This window comes from Equus asinus, chromosome 22 (assembly GCF_041296235.1).
Source record: "Equus asinus isolate D_3611 breed Donkey chromosome 22, EquAss-T2T_v2, whole genome shotgun sequence".
Classification (NCBI taxonomy): domain Eukaryota; kingdom Metazoa; phylum Chordata; class Mammalia; order Perissodactyla; family Equidae; genus Equus; species Equus asinus.
The window spans coordinates 54,496,663-54,516,390 of NC_091811.1; the positions used below are offsets into that span (position 1 = coordinate 54,496,663).

At 51.5% G+C, this 19,728-nt stretch overlaps 2 protein-coding genes and 1 long non-coding RNA gene across 4 annotated transcripts; all 3 read left to right on the top strand.

Annotated features, from left to right (window-relative positions):
* Positions 1-80: 80 nt before the first annotated feature.
* Positions 81-10,357, top strand: LOC106835282 (uncharacterized). Its single transcript, XR_001399068.3, has 3 exons — positions 81-217; positions 3,852-4,099; positions 9,456-10,357. It is a non-coding gene; the product is annotated as an uncharacterized lncRNA (long non-coding RNA).
* Positions 7,023-7,836, top strand: LOC139039657 (keratin-associated protein 9-8). Its single transcript, XM_070495064.1, has one exon. It carries the CDS (start codon positions 7,171-7,173, stop codon positions 7,693-7,695), a length of 525 nt encoding a protein of 174 aa, XP_070351165.1. The 5' UTR covers positions 7,023-7,170; the 3' UTR covers positions 7,696-7,836.
* Positions 10,358-13,154: 2,797 nt separating the features above from the next.
* MFSD5 (major facilitator superfamily domain containing 5) lies at positions 13,155-15,554 on the top strand. Of its 2 annotated transcripts, none has more exons than XM_014847515.3 (2): positions 13,155-13,352; positions 13,943-15,554. In XM_014847515.3, exon 2 carries the CDS (start codon positions 13,961-13,963, stop codon positions 15,311-15,313), a length of 1,353 nt encoding a protein of 450 aa, XP_014703001.1. In that variant the 5' UTR covers positions 13,155-13,352; positions 13,943-13,960; the 3' UTR covers positions 15,314-15,554. The 2 variants fall into 2 exon arrangements, with proteins under 2 accessions (XP_014703001.1, XP_014703002.1); XM_014847516.3 differs by lacking the exon at positions 13,155-13,352 and adding an exon at positions 13,531-13,683.
* The last annotated feature ends 4,174 nt before the right edge of the window (positions 15,555-19,728 follow it).

Sequence of the window (19,728 nt, forward strand, 5' to 3'; positions counted from 1 at the left end):
CTCCCTCCCAGCCCGGCTCCCTCCTCCCCTCCCGCCCTCGCTCCTCCCTCCCCTGCCGCCTGCCCCTGCCTGGCTCCCTCCTTGGTGCCCTAGGGCTGGGGGGCAGGGGGGAGGGGGACTGGGCGGGGCGGCCCAGGACGCCTGGGTCTCTGCCCCTCCCATTTGCTGGGCTTCCGTGGCTCCATCGCCGGGAGGCCGGGCAAGGCTGGCAGAAGAGGTCAGTGTCCTGAGCCCATGATGCCACCCTTTCTCTCTGGCACTTTTCCCTTCCTGCCATTTGGGGGGACTGGTTGAATTCTCTGGCCAGGCTGTGGTTCTGTGACGCCAGTCGCTGGTCCCTCCCCAGGGTAGGCAATGGGAGCTGTATCCCTGTCCTCCCAGGGGTGGAGAGATGGGGCAGGGGTGTGACAGAGCAGATGCCACTGTCTTTGCCCTTTGCGTAGCCTTCACCTGCAGGTCAAAGTAGTCTCTCCTTCCCCTTGCCTACCCTAGATGGTCCTTTGGTCCCAGGAGCAAATGCATTTAACCTGTGGGGGTTTGGGGGTGCTGACGCCTGGCTCCAACACCTCCTCCCTCTCACCCTGCTTTGAGTAAGCTCCAGGAGTTAGGGCGCCTGAGTCCCTGGCTGCCAATGTTGTCCCCACCTTTAGGCTTGGATCTGGAGGGGAAGAGGCTGGGGAGGAGGACAGGAGGAACTGTAGCTGGGAGTGGGAGGAGCCTGGGGCTGGGTGTGAGAGAGAAAGCCCAAGCAGAGGGTGTGTGTCTGCCTTAACCAGTGCCTGCCTGCCTGCCTGCCTCGGAGATGCGCCACCAATGTTTGACTCTGTGTGTGCGCGTGTGCATGTGCCCAGAGTCAGTGTCAGTGTCTCATGGGCACATTCTCTGACTTCAACATGACCACCACAGACTCTCAGCCCGAGGGTGGAAATCCGGGGGTTTCAGTCTCCATTCTACTGAGGACAGAGGGAGAGAAGAGAAGGGGTCTGAAGTCCAAGCTCTGTGCGTGGACCCCAAACACTCCGATGGCGATTAGGGGTGGGAGTGAGAAAGTGGGAGCAGCAGTGGGCTGGGCTAGGCTGGAGAGAGGCACCCAAAGGACTTCCCCAGCAACGATCCCAGGGTGGCCAGCACTGGGGATGTGGACTCCTGGTCACGTCACATTTTCCATACTGGAATTAGTCTGCACTGTCCTTGCTGCCACTCTGGGGGCCAGGTGTCCTCCTTCTTGGGAAAGGCTGCTTTTTTTGTTTTGCCATTTCCAAAAAATTTTTGTTTTAAAGTTTGGGATTTTTTTCCAGTTTTCTTCAGATATAATTGACATATAACATTGTGTTAGTTTAAGGTGTACAACATAATGGTTTGATATATGTGTATATTGCAAAAGGATTACCACAATAAGTTAATTAACATCCATCACCTCACATAGTTACAAATTTTTTTTCTTGTCATGAGAACTTTTAAGATTTACTCTTTTAGCAAAAGGTCACTTTCTGTAGGCAGGGTCAGGTGAAGGGGAGGCAGAAAGAAGGGGTGTGCTGTGGCCCTCTCAGGAACAGGAGATGTCAATGGGGCTGCAGACAAGGCCCTTCCTTTCACTCCAGGGGTGGGAAGAGCTGGGAATAGGTACTCCAGTGCCCCGTCCCCAAGTGGCCTGGCTGCTGTTGACGTTTCTTGGTTTCCCTGGGAGCAGCTCTCAGCAGTGTGGGAGGAGTGGGTGTCAGGGAGTTGGACCCAGGCATCCAGGCTGGGGTGGGATGGCGCCCATCCTGTGTGGCAGGGTTGCTGCCAGGAGGCTGCAAAGTTACCCCTTCCTGCCCTGGTGGTGGTAGCTGGTAGAAGGAAGGTGGGCCCAGCTGCGGTTTGCAAATGTGGTCCCAATTCCCCCTCCCCCTCCCAGCACATCTGTACTTGGTTTACAGTGAATGAGTCTCCTGTCCTCATGAACTGGGCAAGGGCACCACTCCCTCCCTGGTCCCTGGCGGGGCATCCTGATCCAGGACCAAGCACCACCCCTGTGACGTTCTCCCTGCTGGGTATCTCCTTTCTCAACTCTTCCCCTTCTCCTTAGAGGGGCTCAGGGGCTGGTCCCCAGGCCAAGTGCTAGAGTTGTAAGACTGTGCAGCTGGGGACAAGGTAGCTAAAACGGGGACAGAACACTGTTAGTAGCCTGAAAAGAGAGAGCGGGTCTAGAATTCCATCTATGTCTGCCCTCCTCTTTGTCTTGCTTTGTCTGTCTGTCTGCCTCTGTCTTTGTCTCTGGTGGGTGTTTGTCCATCCATTAGTCTTGGCAACTGTGGCTCCGCCCTTCTGGCGGCCTCCTCGGTCCCCAGCCAACGACAGGAGCCAGGGGGCAATGCTCAGGAAGACTCGCCCTATGCTGGCCCCTCCCCTCAGGATTGCCTCGCCTCTGCCCCCGCCCCTCCCAGGACCCAATGACTGGGGTCTGTTCACAAGTCAAGCCAAAAAGCCCAGGCCGATTGGGGAGCAGGGGAGAGGGGCGCATTGTGAGGGGTCCCAACTCTTCTCTGTCTTGCAGTGGAGCCAATCTTCTGTCCAGGGGTTCCAGGGGGAGGCTTGGGAAGAGGGCCTCCCATTCTGGAAACTTGTGGAGAGAGCTCTTCTCATTTCTTTTTCTTGGGTCATCCCTATTTCTAGGCTTTGCTCTGTTTGTGGCTGCTCCACTTGGTCACCCTGGCAACTTGGAGAAATGATATCTTGGGGGCCCTAGAACCAGGCTTCCTTTGCTTCCCTCATCACAAAGACCAGAAAGGAGAGACTGCAAGGGAGGAAACGGATCCAGACGTCTGTCCTACCTGCCTTGCCTTTGCTGTATTGCCTCACCCTTAATTGTCACGCTTGCCCCCTCCCCACCAGCATCAGGATGCTGATAGGTAACTTTCGCATGCCCAGTCTGATGCTGGGGGATGTCCTGTGCCACACTCAGAGGGGGCTGGCAGATGTCTGTGCGAGGTGAGGGGAGCTATGTTACAACCCCCAAGGACATCATTAAGGCATGGAAGTGCCGTCGGGGCTTGGAGACCAGGGCACCCGGGAGAGCATGATGCAAACATGTTTTGTACAACACGTGTCTTCTTTCCCTTCCTCCCCTCCTCTCTCACCTCCTCCCCCTAGGCCTGCTCTGTGCCAAGGCTGGTGCCAGCCCTTCCCCATGTCCTCGCTCAGTTCCACCCCTTGTACCAGGCCTATTCTGCTGCTTGCCCAGTCTGTCGGCTCTCCTGCTGAATGAGCTTGTGTGTGGAAGGTCCTTACCAGCCCCAGTGCTGCTCAGATCCCCACATAGAATGAAGTCTTGAATTTGAAGCCCAGGATTTTAGGGCTAGCCTTAAGAACTCTAGGAATTTCTTCCCTGAACATGCACCATTTATTAATTCAACAAATCTTTATTAAGCATCTACTGTGTGCCAAGCACTGTGCTAGGCCCTGGGAGTACCCAGGTATGGTCCCTGCCCTTGCAGGCTCATAGTCCAGTGCAGGAGTCAGACATTAACCCAACTATCCACAAAATTGCAAGTGATAACCAGCATGGAGATGCATAAGGTACCATCAGAATGGACAGTAGGATTGTCCTCCAGTTAAGCAGATCAGGAAAGGCTTCTGGGAAAAATTGAGGAGAGTGGAGAGAAAGGGGGGCCTGGAACCAGGGTCTGGGCTCCCAGCCACCCTGCTCCCCCAGAAAGAAGAGGGACCCTCCATTCCTGCTCCCCACCTGGATTTCGATATGTTGCAAGGAAGGGATGGTAAGCACCTCCTAATGGCCAAAGCAGGACACTGGGACACCTGCTGACCCTGCCCTGGAATGATTCTACCCATCCCTTCATCTCCTCCTCCAGAAAGAGAAGTAGAGGCACAGATAGGCCTAGGCCTGAGGTCGTATACGGAAAACAAGGCCCCACGTTGTTGGCAGATCCCTCAGGGTGAGGGATGCCTGCGTTTGCCGAGCTGGAGTCTCACCAGACAGAAAAGGCTTCTCCTCTGAGCTGTTCTGCCGCCTGCCCTCCCCATCTCTGATCCAGCCCTGACCTGTCCTACTCCCTGGAAGGAGGAGCCTGTCTGCCTCCAAAGCTGCAGAGCGTGTGAGGTGAGTGCTCCAGGTGTCTGCCAGGCACCACGTGGGCGGGGAGCTCTGCGTTTGTACAGAACCTCCATCCAGGGGTTAGGGGGTTATCTCTCCTCTGTTCACTGGGGGGCTTCCCGTTCCTCTGGCCCAGGCACCAAGGTTCCAAGACTCTAAACTTCTTCCTTTCCGAAGAAAAGCAATAGAGGGCCTTTTGGAGGAGGGAGCAGGCTTCTCTGTGGCTGTGCCTCCTCCAGAGCTGGCAAGGAGGTCCTGGGACCAATGGGGTTAAGTTCCAGACCTGCTCTGACCCACTTTCCTCTCTGTGCCCATATCCCCTGGGGCCAAGGTGTTGGGTGGGGCCAGCCTGGCACCCCCGCACCCACACCTGGGACTTCCCTCGGATGGAAACTCCCAGAACCCTGGTGTCCTACCTCCCTTGCCAACTCCCACCAACTGCCGGGATCTGTTCAGCTTTAATTGGATCTCCCTGGCTGCCAGCTCTTCACCAGACTACATCTCTGCCTTAGCCCCAAGGGGCCCCAAGGATGTGGGTCCACTCTCTGGGCCCGTCTTTGATGTCTGGCTACCCTTTCTAGCACAGTCCTTTGATGAGAAGATGTGGGGTTGTGGGGAGGAGGGAGGGAAGCTGTCCTTTCTTGAGCACCTACTATCGTGCCAGGCTTGTACATTACTCGCTAATCCACACAGCAGTCCAGAGACATAGCAATTATCATTCCCATTTCACAGAAGAGAGAGCTGATAACCAGAAAGGTTAAGTGACTTGCCCAATGTCACACAGCTAGAAAGTGGCAGAGCTAAGATGGGAACTCAGGTCTTGTTCCTGAGCTCTCTCCACCACGGCAGGCTTCTGCAGCTGCCCATGTCCCTGGGGGATGAGAGACTTGGGAAATTCAATTCAATTCAATTCAGCAACATTTATGAAGCATCTGCCACACACCAGCACTGATATATGTCAGAAATACAGGGAAAGTGGCTGTCCTCCAGGTCTGGTGGGAAAGACAGATGTATGGACCGGGAAGTATCTAACTTCAGCATAATGATCTGAACAAGGTGGCATGGAGCAGAGAAAGAGATGGTACTTCTATTTTCTCTTTCTGTAAAGAATACGTACATATATTATGAACAATGTACAGATAAACTGGAATAAAGTGAATACCTATTTAACTGTCATCCAGCCTAAGAAAGAGTATTTCCTGCACTCCAGAAGCTCCCATGTGTCCCTCCCATAATCCTCTCCCTCCCCTAAGAAGTAACCACCATCTGACTTTTGTGATAATTATTTCCTTGTTTTTCTTTAGTTTTACCACCTCTGTATGCATCCCTAAACAATATTGCTTAGTTTTCTTGTTTTTGAGGTTTATGTGAATTGAATGAGACTGATTACTCTTTTCGTGTCTTACTTATTTTGTTCAACTTCTTTGTTCATGAGATATATCCAAGTGGTTGCACATAACTGTCTTTTATTATTGTTGCATAGTATTCAGCTGCATAAATATACCAGAATTTGTTTTTTTATTCTACTGTTGGTGGATGTTTGAGTGTTTTTCAGTTTGGGCTATTGTAAACAGTACTGTTAAGAACATTCTTGTTCATTTTCCCAGAACATACATGCAAGAGTTTTTCTAGGCTATAAAACTAAGAATTGAAGTGTATGTACAAGCAATCTCAATTTTATCAAATAAGACCAACTGCTTTCCAAAACGGTTGTACCAATTACACCAGAAGCAGAACATCCCAACCAGGAGCAGGTGTAGGACCAAGAAGACCCATTCATTTTCTTGCCTAAAATCCTCAGTGGTTTTCCCTGTTCCTTGGAATAAGACCCAAGTCCCTGCCGTGGCTCGCAGGGCTCTGCCTTGCTCTCTACCTCTGCCGTTATGACTCTCCTCTTTGCTCTTTGCACTTGCTGTCCCGCCTCTCTAGAATGTTCTTCCACTAGATATCTCCATGGCTCACTGCCTTACTTCCTTCAGGTCTTTGCTGAAATGTCACTTCTCGGTGGCAGTGTCCCTTGCCACTGAATTTCAGATCACAACCTCCAGCACTCCTATTCCCTTCCAAGCGTCATTTTCTCCATAGCCCAGCCACCTTGGTTCCGCTCAGCCTCAGGCAGCTCTCCTCTGGTCTGCCAAGGCTTGACAGACTCTATCTCCCCACAAAACCCTTAAGGGCTGTTGTACCTGACTGTTTGGGGCCTGTCTAGCTGTCCCTCCTGATGGGCCCACCTCTCGAGTCACTTCTATCGCATCACCCTGTTATGTTCATAGACATTTTCATGTTGTGACCTAAGCTAATATATCTGTTCGTCTACACTGTATCTGTTTGGTTTTGGCCCCCACCCCACCCCTCACATTTATCAGAGCTCCATGAGAGAGGATACTTAACTGTCTTGTTCACTACTATGGCCAGTGCCTGTTGCACGATAGGCCCTCAAATAATAATTGTCCAGGCTGGTTGTCAGTCTCCCAGAGACAGCCGGGCAGCCCTACACCCACACCTGGGTCTTGCCCTATCTGGAAAGTCCCAGAACTAGACATCCTCCCTCTGCTGCCAGCTCCCACCAACATCCCTGGCTCAGTCTCAGAGCGCTCCTGCTGCTGCTGCTTCCTTCTTAACTCCCCTCTGGCCATCAGGGCTGGAGAGTGATGGGCAGAGGTCCTTACCCAGGCAGGTGTCAGGTGCCTGGAGCTCAGGAAACACTTTTTGATTGAATAAAGGGGAAGACTTCAGAGATGATAAGACCTTGCCAGGTGGAGGAAAGAGAAAGGGTACTCTGAGCAGAAGGAACAGTGTGGACAAAGGCCTGGAGGCATGAAAGTGCACATCATATTTGAAGAACGGGTCCTGGTCTGATGCACTTGGAGGGTTTCCAGTGTAGGGGAGGGCTGCAGAAGAGCACTGCTGGGCAGGCCTGAAAGGGGGGGCTGGATGGGGAGGTCTGAGCTCCCTGCAGGCTCAGCAAGGCTCAGAAGTGTCTTAGCTTTAATCCTGCCCCCCACAGTCCGCCCCTCCTCCTCCACCCTTGCCCTCCCCTCCACCCAACCCCCCAGCCTGGCCGCTCCTGCAGCTGAATGGACTTCTCTCTGGGCCTACGCTTGGGGCCTCGGAACAAGAAGGCCACCCACCAACAGCCCCCTATCCCCTCTGGGCACGGCCCACCAACTGCCTCTCCTTGTCTGTCCTGTCAGCCCTCTGTCCGTGCCTGCCCCTGCCCTGGCTGTCCCCCTCCCACCTGTTCTGGCACTGCCTATCCCTCTTATGCAGCTACGTGCCCCTCCTGTCCCAGCCTCCCTGGCCCACCCTGTACCTGCTCCTGCCCTCCCTGCCCTCCTTGCCCTGCCTGTCCTCCCTCGACTTGTCCCCACAGCTCCTGCATCCCATGCCCTGGTCCACAGGTGACCTGCTGCCACCTCTCCCCTTGTCCCAATTACCCTTGCTCCAAGGGCCGAGCTTCCTGTCTGACCTCCTGCTTGGGCTGCAGTGACAGCTGTGGCTGTGGCCGGGGGGCTGCCTGGGGGCCTCCAGGCTCCATTGGCCGCTGTAACTGCTGCTCCAGGGGACAACGCCCCTCTCAGAGGCACTGTCTCATAGTCTAGGTGGGCTGTTGCCCACCTGAGAGATTGTCAGTCCCCCAGAGCACTGCTGGAGCTGCTTCTTCAGGAGGGAGGCAGAAGCTCTGGGCAGAGTGAAGAGAGGAATCAGCTAGACCCCTCGCCCAGGCAGGTAGGGGCAGCACACTGCTCAGAGTCCCCGGCCTCCCCCTCAGTTCTGGGGTGACAGCAGAGCATCTGTTTGAAGTCAGTTTCTGGGCGCGCTCCTGCTGGTTCCAGAACCTCCTCTTCTGCAACTTCTGGATTGGAAAGTGTTCTTCTCAGGGCCTCCTCCTTGGCCCCTGAAGGTGAGCAAGTTGGCCATTTTCCCACTCTAGTCAGCCTCCACTGGAGACTCTTCTTGGCTCATCTCTTCTGCAGTTTGCATGGATAAGAAGGATTCTTCTTCTAGAGGTAGTAGGGGGTCCCCTGTCCAGGGGCCACATCTGGCATCTTGGACCTCCACCCATATCCCTGACAGACCCAAGAGTCTCTGGACCCCTTACCTCTTATCTTGAGCCAAGCAAAGAAGGCCTATGGCTCTTGGACCAGAAGAGGAGGCTGAGCGGAAAGTTCCTGGCTCCTCCCTCCTGGTGGATATCATGACATCCTTCATGGTCCTTTGCTTCTAGGAACCCCGTGGTCTCTGCGCAGGTGTCTTGTCTTTCAAATCTCTGAGCGCTCACCCAGCCTCATGACCTCAATCTTCCAGCAATAATCCCATCTGTGACATCCATGCTCATCTGGCATGTAGGGGAGGGAAGCTGGGAACCCTTCACTCAGGCTCCCAAAGGTCCTATCCACACATCGCTAGTTGTCCCTGGGGCTGGGGCTGGGAGTTTGCAGAAGCCACCAAGGGGAAACTGGAAGTGAGAGACCCAAGTATCTGCCTGGGACTGGATCTGAAGCTGGGAGCCCCTAAGCCCTCCCCCACATTTCTCAAGTTCTCTGACACTCGTCTCTTTCAATCTTCTCTTTCTCCACCTCCTTCTCTGGGACCCTTTGTTCTTTCCTCTCTCTCTCTCTGTTTATACTTCCTTTTGTCTTTCTCTGTCACTCTCTCCATTTCTGTGTCCTTTCTATCACTGAGACATTCTGCCTTCACCTAATTTGTGTCTCTACATCTGTTTTCCCCACTTTCCATCCCTCTGTTTCTTCCTCCCTCTTTTTTCCCCTTCTAATCTAAAATCTGCTCAACATATATGTCTTTTCTTTCTCCCCTCGCTTCTCAATCCATGTCTGCGTGTCTCTTTTCTTCCATGGTCTTTTGATCCAGCTCATATCTCCCCAGGTTTCTGTGCTCTTCTGCTGCTGGGTCCATTTCATTTGTGATCTCTTTCATTTCTGTTTCCCTTTTGTCTTTGTCTCTTTTCCTGTCTTCTGTGTCGCCTGTTTCTCACTTCCTAGCTCTCTTTCTGCCTCCCCATCTCTAGCTCTCTCTCTCTCCCTGGGCCCTGCAGCTGTCTGCACACCAGGCCTGTGTGATGCCCATCTCATTGCTGCCCAAGGGCCAAGACGTCGAGCCCTCCAGTGTCTGTCTGTCCCACACACACCTCGAGCCCTGAAGTGAGCAAGGGCTGGACACAGCTACCAGAATAGTCCCTTCTTTTCCTACCCACTATCCAATCCATTCATTCCTCCTCAGCCCTAAGCCCAAACCTTTTCAAAAATGATGCTTCTCCCAACTTCTTATTCTGAAAATTGGCAATTAAAAAGACAAAGAATTAAGTATTTATGCTTCCTGTCCTGTGTAAATTGTATTTCAGGGTAGCCGAATAGCTCTAAGTGGTGGAGAAGACATCTTATTTACAGAAGAATTCCAGCTAATGTGGAAGGAATATGGAATAAGAAAAATCACCACTTTGCAACCCCTAATGAAATAACTGGCCAAAGCAAGAACCATCAGTGGTGCTTGATGGAGAAGTTTACAATGGAGGAACTCAGCTGTCAACACTGACCCTACTGATGAATCTTAGCTTCACTGAAAGGGGCACAAGCACACACATGTACCTCCTGATGTGATGCAACCTGAGGCACCCACCACTACCTAGGAAGGATGTGCCAAACAAAGAAACAAACCAAAAAACTGAACATGACGCTGATCGAACCTCTAGAGCTGACCTCCATTTAATACTGGGGATGGAGGGACAAATTAAATGACACAATGAGGAAGTAAGAAGACACATCCAGAATGTGGGACATTCTATGGAAATCTGACCCAATTTCTTCAACTAGTTAACAGCTGGGGGAGGGAAAGTGAGAGGGGACATGAAAAGACAATTACCACGTGGAACATGTGGACCTTGATGGTTCCTGATTTGGACAACCCAATTGCAAAAAGACATTTGCAGACAGTTGGGGACATTTAATTATGGACTGAGTATTTATGATGCCAAGGAATCAGTGTTGATTTTGTTAGATGTAAAAATGGCTCTGGGGTTATGTGAGAAAAAGTCCTTATTTCCTAGAGATGCAAACTGAAATATGGAATGAAGTGACATATTTAATTTTCAACATTTCAGCAAATAAAAAAGGACAGAAAGAAAGGAATAGAAAGAACCTAGTGAAAAAGTCAATATTGTTGAATTAAGGATATATAGGTTCATGGAACTATGCTCTCTATTTTTGTGTAGGTTTGGACATCTTCATAATAAAAGTTTTAAACGATGCTCCTCTGGAAAGTGTGGTTCCTAGTATTTCCCAAAGCATCCTCCCCACCTGCCCTGAAGGCCAGGACTTCCCCTGTGATTCCCACACACAGCCCTCCCTGCCCTTTACCAGAAGCGAGTCCTAGAGATGGATTGTGCACATAGGCTGCCCTTTATCCCCTCCATGCCTCTGCCAGCACATTTCCCATCATTAGGACCTTTCCCAGCTGTGCTTTACAGCTCTGAGGGGCCAGGGGAACCTTAAAGAGTTAAGATATTTTGAATAGGTCCTACAACAAATAAAGATAATCCAGAATAATGTAATCTCGCTGTAAGTCTTTCTCTATCAGGTGCTTCTGAGCAAAATGCAACTCAATAATGGGAGAAAACTGCCCTCTGTCTTGGAAAACAGAAGGCTGGAATGTAAGGCTGTCCTGTCCCACTTCCTGCCTTCATTCAGGATGACGTCCACCCCCAAAGAAAAGACCACCAAGAATTGAGAGACTGAGCATCATGAGTTCAAGGGGCTTCGGTCCAGGACTGAAATGGAGGGCATTTGGGTCCCCCCATACGCTCACTCACTGAATGACCCTCGGGAGATCATGATTTTTGAGTCTTTGTGTTTCTAGATGAATGCATGGGAACCACTACCCCTTTCTACTTTCTACAAGTTCGCCAGGTAAGGATAAAGGCACTCTAGAACTTGTCAGATATAAATCCCAGCTGTTGGGGCCCGCCCCGTGGCCTGGCTGAGTGTTTAGGTTCGAGCGCTCTGGTTCGGCAGCCCAAGGTTTCGCCAGTTCAAATCCTGGGCGCGGACATGGCATTGCTTGTCAGGCTATGTTGAGACGGCATCCCACATGCCACAACTAGAAGGACCTACAACTAAAAATACACAACTATGTAGCAGGGGGCTTTGGGGAGAAAAAGGAAAAAAAAAAAAGAAAAACTCTAAATCTCAGCTGTTTACTTTATCATAAGAAAGTATTTCTCGAGATGTAATCCTAGACTCTCACTTCCTCTACCCTCCAAGCTTTAGTATAAAAGAAACTGACATTTACACATCACCTGTGCAGGTGGGGGAACTCTTTTATCTTCTCAGATACCGTATGAGCATGAAATTGGAAAGATCTGGGTCCCACTTCTGACTCTACCTCTTACCATGTGGCTCTGGGCATGCTACCTAACTTTTCAAACTCTGAAGGATAGTAATAGTACTTATCTTCTGGGTTGTTGTGACAGTTAAATAATTCATCCAAAGCAGGTGGCCCAGGACTTCTTACAACAGAGCTTAGGTACATAATAACTGTTTGATAAGTGTCACCAGCTAATGTGGGCCAGCACTTTTTAGAGCAATTTACATGGATTAACTTATTCATTAATTTGTTCATCAAATGTTTACTGAATTTTCTTAATGCCAATAACTGCTTTAAGTACTGGGAATACAAGTGAACAAAACAGATAAAAATCTGTTGGGAGAAGAGACAGTAAATAAGTAAAATATATAGTGTGCCAAATGGTGTTAAGTGCTACGGAGAAAATGCAACAAAGGAGAATAGAGAGTTGGAAGGAAAGCAGGTAGATTACCGTAGCGAAGGTGGCGGTGTTGCTATTTTAAACAGGATGACCCAGGAAGGCCTCTCTGATAAGGCGACATTTGAACAGAGAACTGGTGGGGCTGAGGGAGGGAACCATGTGGATATCTGGGAGAAGAAACAGAACCTTACAGGGCACAGCGTGCCAAGGCCTTGACGGTAGCCAGTGTAGATGGAGTAGAAAGTGTAGGAGAAAGAACTATAGGAGGGTAGATCAGAGATGTAGCAGAGGACAGAGGGCTTTGTAGGCCATTATAAGACTTCTGGGAGGCCAACCCGGTGGCATAGTGGTTAGGTTCAAGGGCTCAGATCCTGGGCACGGACCTTCACACCACTCATCAACCTATGCTGTGGCAGTGTCCCACATACAAAAAATAGAGGAAGATTGGCACAGATGTTAGCTCAGCAACAATCTTCCTCAAACAAAAAGAGGAAAATTGGCAACAGATGTTAGCTCAGGGCCAATCTTCCTCAACAAAGAAAAATATAATACATATTTCAGCTTTTATGCTTAGTGAGATGGGAGGCCATTGGACGGTTTCAAGAAGATGATACTAAGGCGAGAGAGAGGTTAAATAACCTTTCTAGGGTAACACAGCTCCTACATGGCAGAAGGTGGGCATTTAACTCCAGGGCTAAAGATCTTAACTCTCCATTCCCGCTGAACCTTAGCCTTTTTATTTGAGTACTGCTCTTCTGTGATTGCAGACAAACAGACTGGGACACTGAGAAGCTATGTGGCTTGCCCGAGGCCACACAGCTGGTAAGTGATAGGGATGGGGTCGGAGCGGCAGTCTGTCAGCAAACCTGCGTCCAAGTCCTTTACACCACACTGCCTCCCTCAGGTGTCTGGCCCATACTGACTGCTGGCCTCTGGAGGTCAATACAGTGGGAGAGGAGGGAAATCGAGGAGCCCCTGCCGGCTCGGGGCAGCGGCGTGCCGTAGGAAGCTCCAGCCCCGGGCTCTGGGGGACGGCGGGCATCTTCCCGGGCACAGGTGCGCTCTCTCACCCACGGCACGGAGAGAGGGAGACAGAAAATGCGTCTTTATTTCGGGGTGGCCCCGCAGGTATCCGGGAGAGGAACCAACGGGCATCACGGGGCGGCAGCGGTCGGAACCCGACCGGGAACAGCCACCGGCACCGCCTCTGGACGCCCCCGGGCCGGCGCCCGGAGTTCCGCGCGCGGGCGGGGGCAAGAAGGCGGAGCAGGGGCGGGGCTTGAGCGCCGCGCCCCCGTCACGTGACGGGGCCATCATGGCGGCCGCCAGAGGCCTGTCAGGCTCCCGGAAGCAGGCTGCGAGGGGCGGGTGCGCCGCTGGAACCCAAGCCGGAGCCGGAGCCGGAGGTAGAGCGGCCAGGGCGGCCGGGCGGCCCGGAGCCGGACGTGTCCGGAGCGTCCCCGCAGACCGGGGCAGCAGGTGAGATGACGTCTAGGCGCGGCGCGGGCGAGTGTGACGGCGCTGGGGCGCTGGGCGCGGGCTAGGGGGCGCCGGGGGGAGGGGGGGGAGGGGCGTGACTTGGAGGAGGGGGAATCTGAGATGCCCGCGCGTGACCCTGAAGCAACTCGAGAGGCTCGCGCGGGCGGGAGGGATGCCCGGGACAGATGACGAGACATTAGGCAAAAACAGGCTCTCCAGAGACGATGGGAGGCAGTAGAAGGAAGTGTGCAGAAGCTGTTGTGGAAGAGGGCAGCAGCCTCTTAGCTTGCGGGGCTGGGATTATTGAAGGGACACTCTCTTGCTTTGCCAGGCAAGGGTGGGGCGAATGCTCAGTCTTCTCCGCTCTCTTCTTACCCCTCCCTGCCCCACAGTGTCCTAGACGATCGCTCTGGCGGGCCACTCCTCCCACCCACCCAACTGGTCCCTCCAGTCTTGGGGAGAGGAGTTGAGGGGTGGGGAACTGCAGTTAGCAGGGAGGTTGGGTGGAGCTGCCTTCTGCTTAGGCACTCAGCCCTTGACAGTGCTACCCGGGCAATGGAGGTGACTCTGAACCCCCCTTCTCTCCCCAGGTCGTCCGGGGACCGGCCATGCTGGTGACTGCCTACCTTGTCTTTGTGGTCCTCCTAGCCTCCTGCTTGGGGCTGGAACTGTCAAGATGCCGGGCTAAACCTCCTGGAAGGGCCTGCAGCAATCCCTCCTTCCTTCGGTTTCAACTGGACTTCTATCAAGTGTACTTCCTGGCCCTGGCAGCTGACTGGCTCCAGGCCCCCTACCTCTATAAACTCTATCAGCATTACCACTTCCTGGAGGGTCAAATTGCCATCCTCTATGTCTGTGGCCTTGCCTCCACAGTCCTTTTTGGGCTGGTGGCCTCCTCCCTTGTGGATTGGCTGGGTCGCAAGAAGTCTTGTGTCCTCTTCTCTCTCACTTACTCTCTTTGCTGCTTAACCAAACTCTCTCGGGACTACTTTATGCTGCTGGTGGGCCGAGCACTCGGTGGGCTGTCCACAGCTCTGCTCTTCTCGGCCTTCGAGGCCTGGTACATCCACGAGCACATGGAACGGCATGACTTCCCTGCTGAGTGGATCCCGGCTACCTTTGCCCGAGCTGCCTTCTGGAACCATGTGCTGGCTGTAGTGGCAGGTGTGGCAGCTGAGGCTGTGGCCTGCTGGGTGGGGCTGGGGCCTGTAGCACCCTTTGTGGCTGCCATCCCTCTCTTGGGTCTGGCTGGCGCCTTGGCCCTTCACAACTGGGGAGAGAACTATGATCGGCAGCGTGCCTTCTCAAGGACCTGTGCTGGGGGCCTGCGCTGCCTCCTCTCAGACCGCCGTGTGCTGCTGCTGGGCACCATACAGGCCCTGTTTGAGAGTGTCATTTTCATCTTTGTCTTCCTCTGGACACCTGTACTGGACCCATATGGGGCCCCGCTGGGCATCATCTTCTCCAGCTTCATGGCAGCCAGCCTGCTCGGCTCTTCCCTGTACCGCATTGCCACCTCCAAGAGGTACCACCTTCAGCCCATGCACCTACTCTCCCTTGCTGTCCTCATCGTCGTCTTCTCCCTCTTCATGTTGACTTTCTCCACCAGCCCAGGCCAGGAGAGTCCAGTGGAGTCCTTCATAGCTTTCCTGCTTATCGAATTGGCCTGTGGGCTATACTTTCCCAGCATGAGCTTCCTGCGGAGAAAAGTGATCCCTGAGACAGAGCAAGCTGGTGTACTCAACTGGTTTCGCGTGCCCCTGCACTTACTGGCCTGCCTGGGGCTCCTAGTCCTCCACGACAGTGATCGCAAAACGGGCACTCGGAACATGTTCAGCATATGCTCTGCTGTCATGGTGATGGCTCTACTGGCGGTGGTGGGGCTCTTCACTGTGGTAAGGCACGATGCTGAGCTGCGGGTGCCCTCACCCACTGGGGAGCCCTATGCCCCTGAGCTCTAACCCAGTTCCGGGACAAGGGGGCTGGGACGGACTCTTAAATCCCACCTCTCCAGGGTTGTGCAGATATCTCTGTGACTGACTTTGTGACTGTCTGGCCCCTCAGCCTGTCCTGGGGCCCCTTCCTGCCAGTGCTTTGGGTTGGGGAGCACATGGGGGTGATGGCCTGGAAAGAAGATGCCAAAAGTTGCCTCTGTGTGACTCCTTCTCCCCTTTCCATTTACAAATAAACACTTTTAATCGATCATTGATTGGATTTACTCATCCTCACCTCTACCCACCTCAGTAGTTTCTGGTGAGTGGGCAACTGGAGGTTTTGAGGATGGAGGTGGAATTAGCCAGCAGAAGGTTTATATTTCTAACCTCTCTAAGACTGTCTCCAGCATAAACTGAGAGCTGTTTAATTGCCTCTCAGCAGAAATGGATGGGAAATGCCTGAGGCTCCTAGTTCCTCATATCTTGTTTCCCTGGGGACAGGTACCCTCCCCAGTTGCCAAGCAAAACCTTTGCTCCATATCCAAGGTGAGACAGTCTCTAGAGCATGTCAGGTAAATGCCCAAGCCACTGAGCAAAGATTCAGGGGCTTGGGTTACTTCTATAACCACCCCTTGGGGCAAAACAGCGCCTTCCTACAGGAACAAGCTTTCGGCTCAGCACATGAGTGCTACCTGCCTTCTGCCTCTGTGGCTATGAATGCACCATTTGCCCAGCATCACCTGGGCCCACCAGCTCCTGTATCCTTGCATGAAACCTAAGTGAAGGGCTGCCAAGGGGAGAGAGCAGTGAATGGCTGAGGGACTGGGACAGCTTGTCTGTACCTGACTCTTCCCCACCCAGCTTGAGTGAGGGTGATGGAGCCATCAGGGGAGGAAACAGTACCAGTGGGAACGCCAGTTCTGTGGGCCCCTCCCTGCCTCACCTCTGATTGTGTCTGCCTTTCCTCCTCCCACCAAAACCTGGGCTTCTCAGGGAAGCAGAGCCAGCTTTAAGAAGGGTGGGGATGGAGGGAGGGTAGGCTCAAGGGTGTGTCCTGGAATGTACTTGAGATGGGCACGGGGGACCCACCTGTTCTGGAAAGGGATTGAAGACCTTTCCTTGGGTCCCAGACTCCTTCCCAGACAGGAAGATGCAAGACTCCCAGACCTGCAAGTCTCAACCTGTGTGGAGAGATAGCATCAGCTGGTGCTGGAGGAATGCAGCCTGGATGGGCTTCTGTGGGGGCAGGCTGAGGAGGAGGGGTGGGTAGTGGTCTAGGTCCCTCAGAGCAGGAAAAAACACATGTTCCCCCACCCAGGCTGCAGGGAGTAGAATTTGTGGTTAAGTTCGGAAAGCTATCTTTTCCTTCCCCCATCTTGATGCTAAGGCAGAGTCTGTTGCAATAACTCCACTTCCTCTTTCTGCCCTGTTGAGCTGGACCTGGATATATTTTATAGTTATTGTAGACTTTCTCTCTGTCCCTACCATACTATGATCTCCTTGAGGACAAGAGGAAAGTGTCTTACTCCCCTTTGTCTCCTCCATATGTACACACAAGTGCGTGCTTTGCACGTGGCTGTGCTCAGTAGATGTCTGGAGCAGAGATGGGCTGGCTCACACCTGGCTTTTCAAGAGCCACCCATTTTTTGGGAAGTCTGTTAGACTAGAGTCTAGAGTCTAGTTAATGATTTGTTGTTTTGCATGACAGTAATTATTTACTGATGGAAGCATGAGGGAGCCCCACATCCCTAGTGATAAGGAAATAGGGGTGTAGAGGAGACAGACTAATGAGGTTCCTTTAGCTTCGTTCCTGCTGAGCTTCTTTCAAAGGGGCTTTTGGAGGATAGACTGGGGAGGGGTCTTTTCTGTCAGACTCACAGAATGTTAAGAGCTGGGACACATTGTAGAGGTTGTCCATCCGGCCTTAAATATATTTTTATTGAGCATGTACTATATGCCATGCATTAGTAGGTGCTGGTGAAATTTTTTTGCCCAAGAGGAAAATCTACTTAAAGGAAGGGTGTGTAGCATGTGAATGGCAAAGTTGAGGCTAAACCTTGTCTCTTGCTGTCTGCCCAGTGCCCCTTCTATGACATAGACTGCCTGTGTCCCCTGGGCCCTCATCTACCTGCTTTCCCCCCTGTAGCCCTGCTGCCTCACCCCAAGCCCTGTCCCTCGAGAAGGGCAAGAATGTGGGAGCGTTTAGCCTTGGTCATCTGGTCTCCTTTTGGGTATCTGCCCAAATGGGTCAGTTGAGGGAGTGGTTCACCAGGGGCACACTGCCTGCAAAATGCTGTTCGTGATGCTCTGCTGAGAGGCAGCATACAGAACCAGTTTAGAGCACAGAGCCAGAGCCTGACTGCCTGGGTTCAAATCTGTGTCTTAGTTTCCTCATCTGTAAAATGGGGATGCTAGTGTAGTTTCTACCCCACAGGGCTCTTGTGAGGATTAAGTGCATTTCTGAATATAAGTGCTTAGAACAGTATTTGGCCCACAATCTAAGCACTACATAAGTGTCTGCTTTTATATTTTATTTTTTAACTTTTTCAATCCAGCTGAGCCTATCTGGATTTGGATATGAGAATGAGTGGATGGGGCTGTAATGTGGTGTAGAACTTTCAAACACATCCCAGTGGTTGGGTAATTCCCGGCAGTGTTTTCCCTTGGTCCTGGCCCAGATAGAAATATCAAGCTATCTGAGAGGCCTTCTTCTTTGGCGTATGTGAGCAGCTGAGTAGGGTGTCAGTAGGTTCCACTTGAACTCATTTCCTCCTCCTCAAGTGGGAAGGTCAGCAGGCTGTCAGATTTGATACACACCACCATCTTTCACTAAGAGGCTCCTGATTTTCTCACTTTCTATCCAGCTGGACACATGATTATTTGATTTGGAAGTCTTAAGTGATCCTGAGAACAGAAACGTCCCGAGGAACCAGGAGCTAATGGACAAGAAGGCAGGAGGACTGGGGCATGAGGATAGTACCGGGTTCCGAGGCCTGGACGATGACCTCTTGCTGGAGCTTCAGTCCCTGCTCAGGGAGGGGAGGGGACCGTTCCAAGCTAATGGCCATGGCCCTTTGGCTGAGTCTAGGTTCCACTCCCCATAACTCTTCCCCTAACCCCAATCCTGTGGTTCTCCCTGTTCCTTTTATTATTTTTTGCCACCACTTCCCCATAGAACCACAGAATAAAATTATAAAACAAACAAAAGTTTGTCACACTTGGGATCAGATCTAATGTTATAAAAATACTTCACATTTGCTTTAAGTTTTTTTCTTTTTACAATAAAGTTATATGGACTGATTGTAAAATAATCAAATGCAAATACAGAAGTACACATTTAATATAAATATGTGAATGTAAAATGTTTATATAATATTGAAATACATATATTTATATGGGTATATAAATATATTACAAATATAAATACATTTATACGTATAGAAATATATAAGAAATGACAGGCTCCCTTAATCCTGCTCTTCATACCACTGTTAAATGTTTGAAGTCTATTCCATGGGTTTAATATTAATTTTGCTGTTTTTTTTTTTTTTTGAGGAAGATTAGCCCTGAGCTAACATCTGCTACCAATCCTCCTCTTTTTGCCGAGGAAGACTGGCCCTGAGCTAACATCCGTGCCCATCTTCCTCTACTTTGTATGTGGGACATCTACCACAGCATGGTGTGCCAAGTGGTGCCATGTCTGCACCTGGGATCCGACCTGGCGAACCCTGGGCTGCCAAAGCAGAACGTGTGCACTTAAACACTGCGCCACCGGGTGGGCCCCTCTGTTTATTTTTTAAAATAAAAATCAAGTCATATCATTCACGCTGTTCTGCAACTCTTTTTTTTTTTTTTTTTTACATAACAGACTATCTTCTTTTTCTTTTTAAAACAATTAAAATCCACAGGAAGACTGTAACAGCCATTCGTGTATCTCTGATATCTTTGTCAGTACACATAAAACGTGCTGGGGCCGGCCTGTTGATGTAGAGGTTATGCACTCCGCTTTGGCAGCCCGGGGTTCACAGGTTCGAATCCCAGGTGAGGACCTATATACCGCTCATCAAGCCATGCTGTGGTGGTGTATCCCACATACAAAATAGAGGATAATTGGCACACAGATGTTAGCTCAGGGCCCATCTTCCTCACACACGCACACACACAAGTGCTTATTGATGGCAGCAAAGCATTGTTAGGGCCTTTGGAAAGCATTTCAAGGCTAGTCTATTTAAGGCTGGCAGAACCCCGGGGAGGTAGTGAGGCTTAATGTTACTCTCTCCTTTTCATAGATTAATAATAAATTGAGCTGGGACTAGAACCTGGCTCCTGTGTCTAGACTCAAGTTCAAAGCTCTTCCCACCATCCTGAGCTGTCTCTATAAGCTTGGGATTCCGGTGAGAGATTGAATTATATGACTCAAGTTCATATTGGTCAGCATTTAT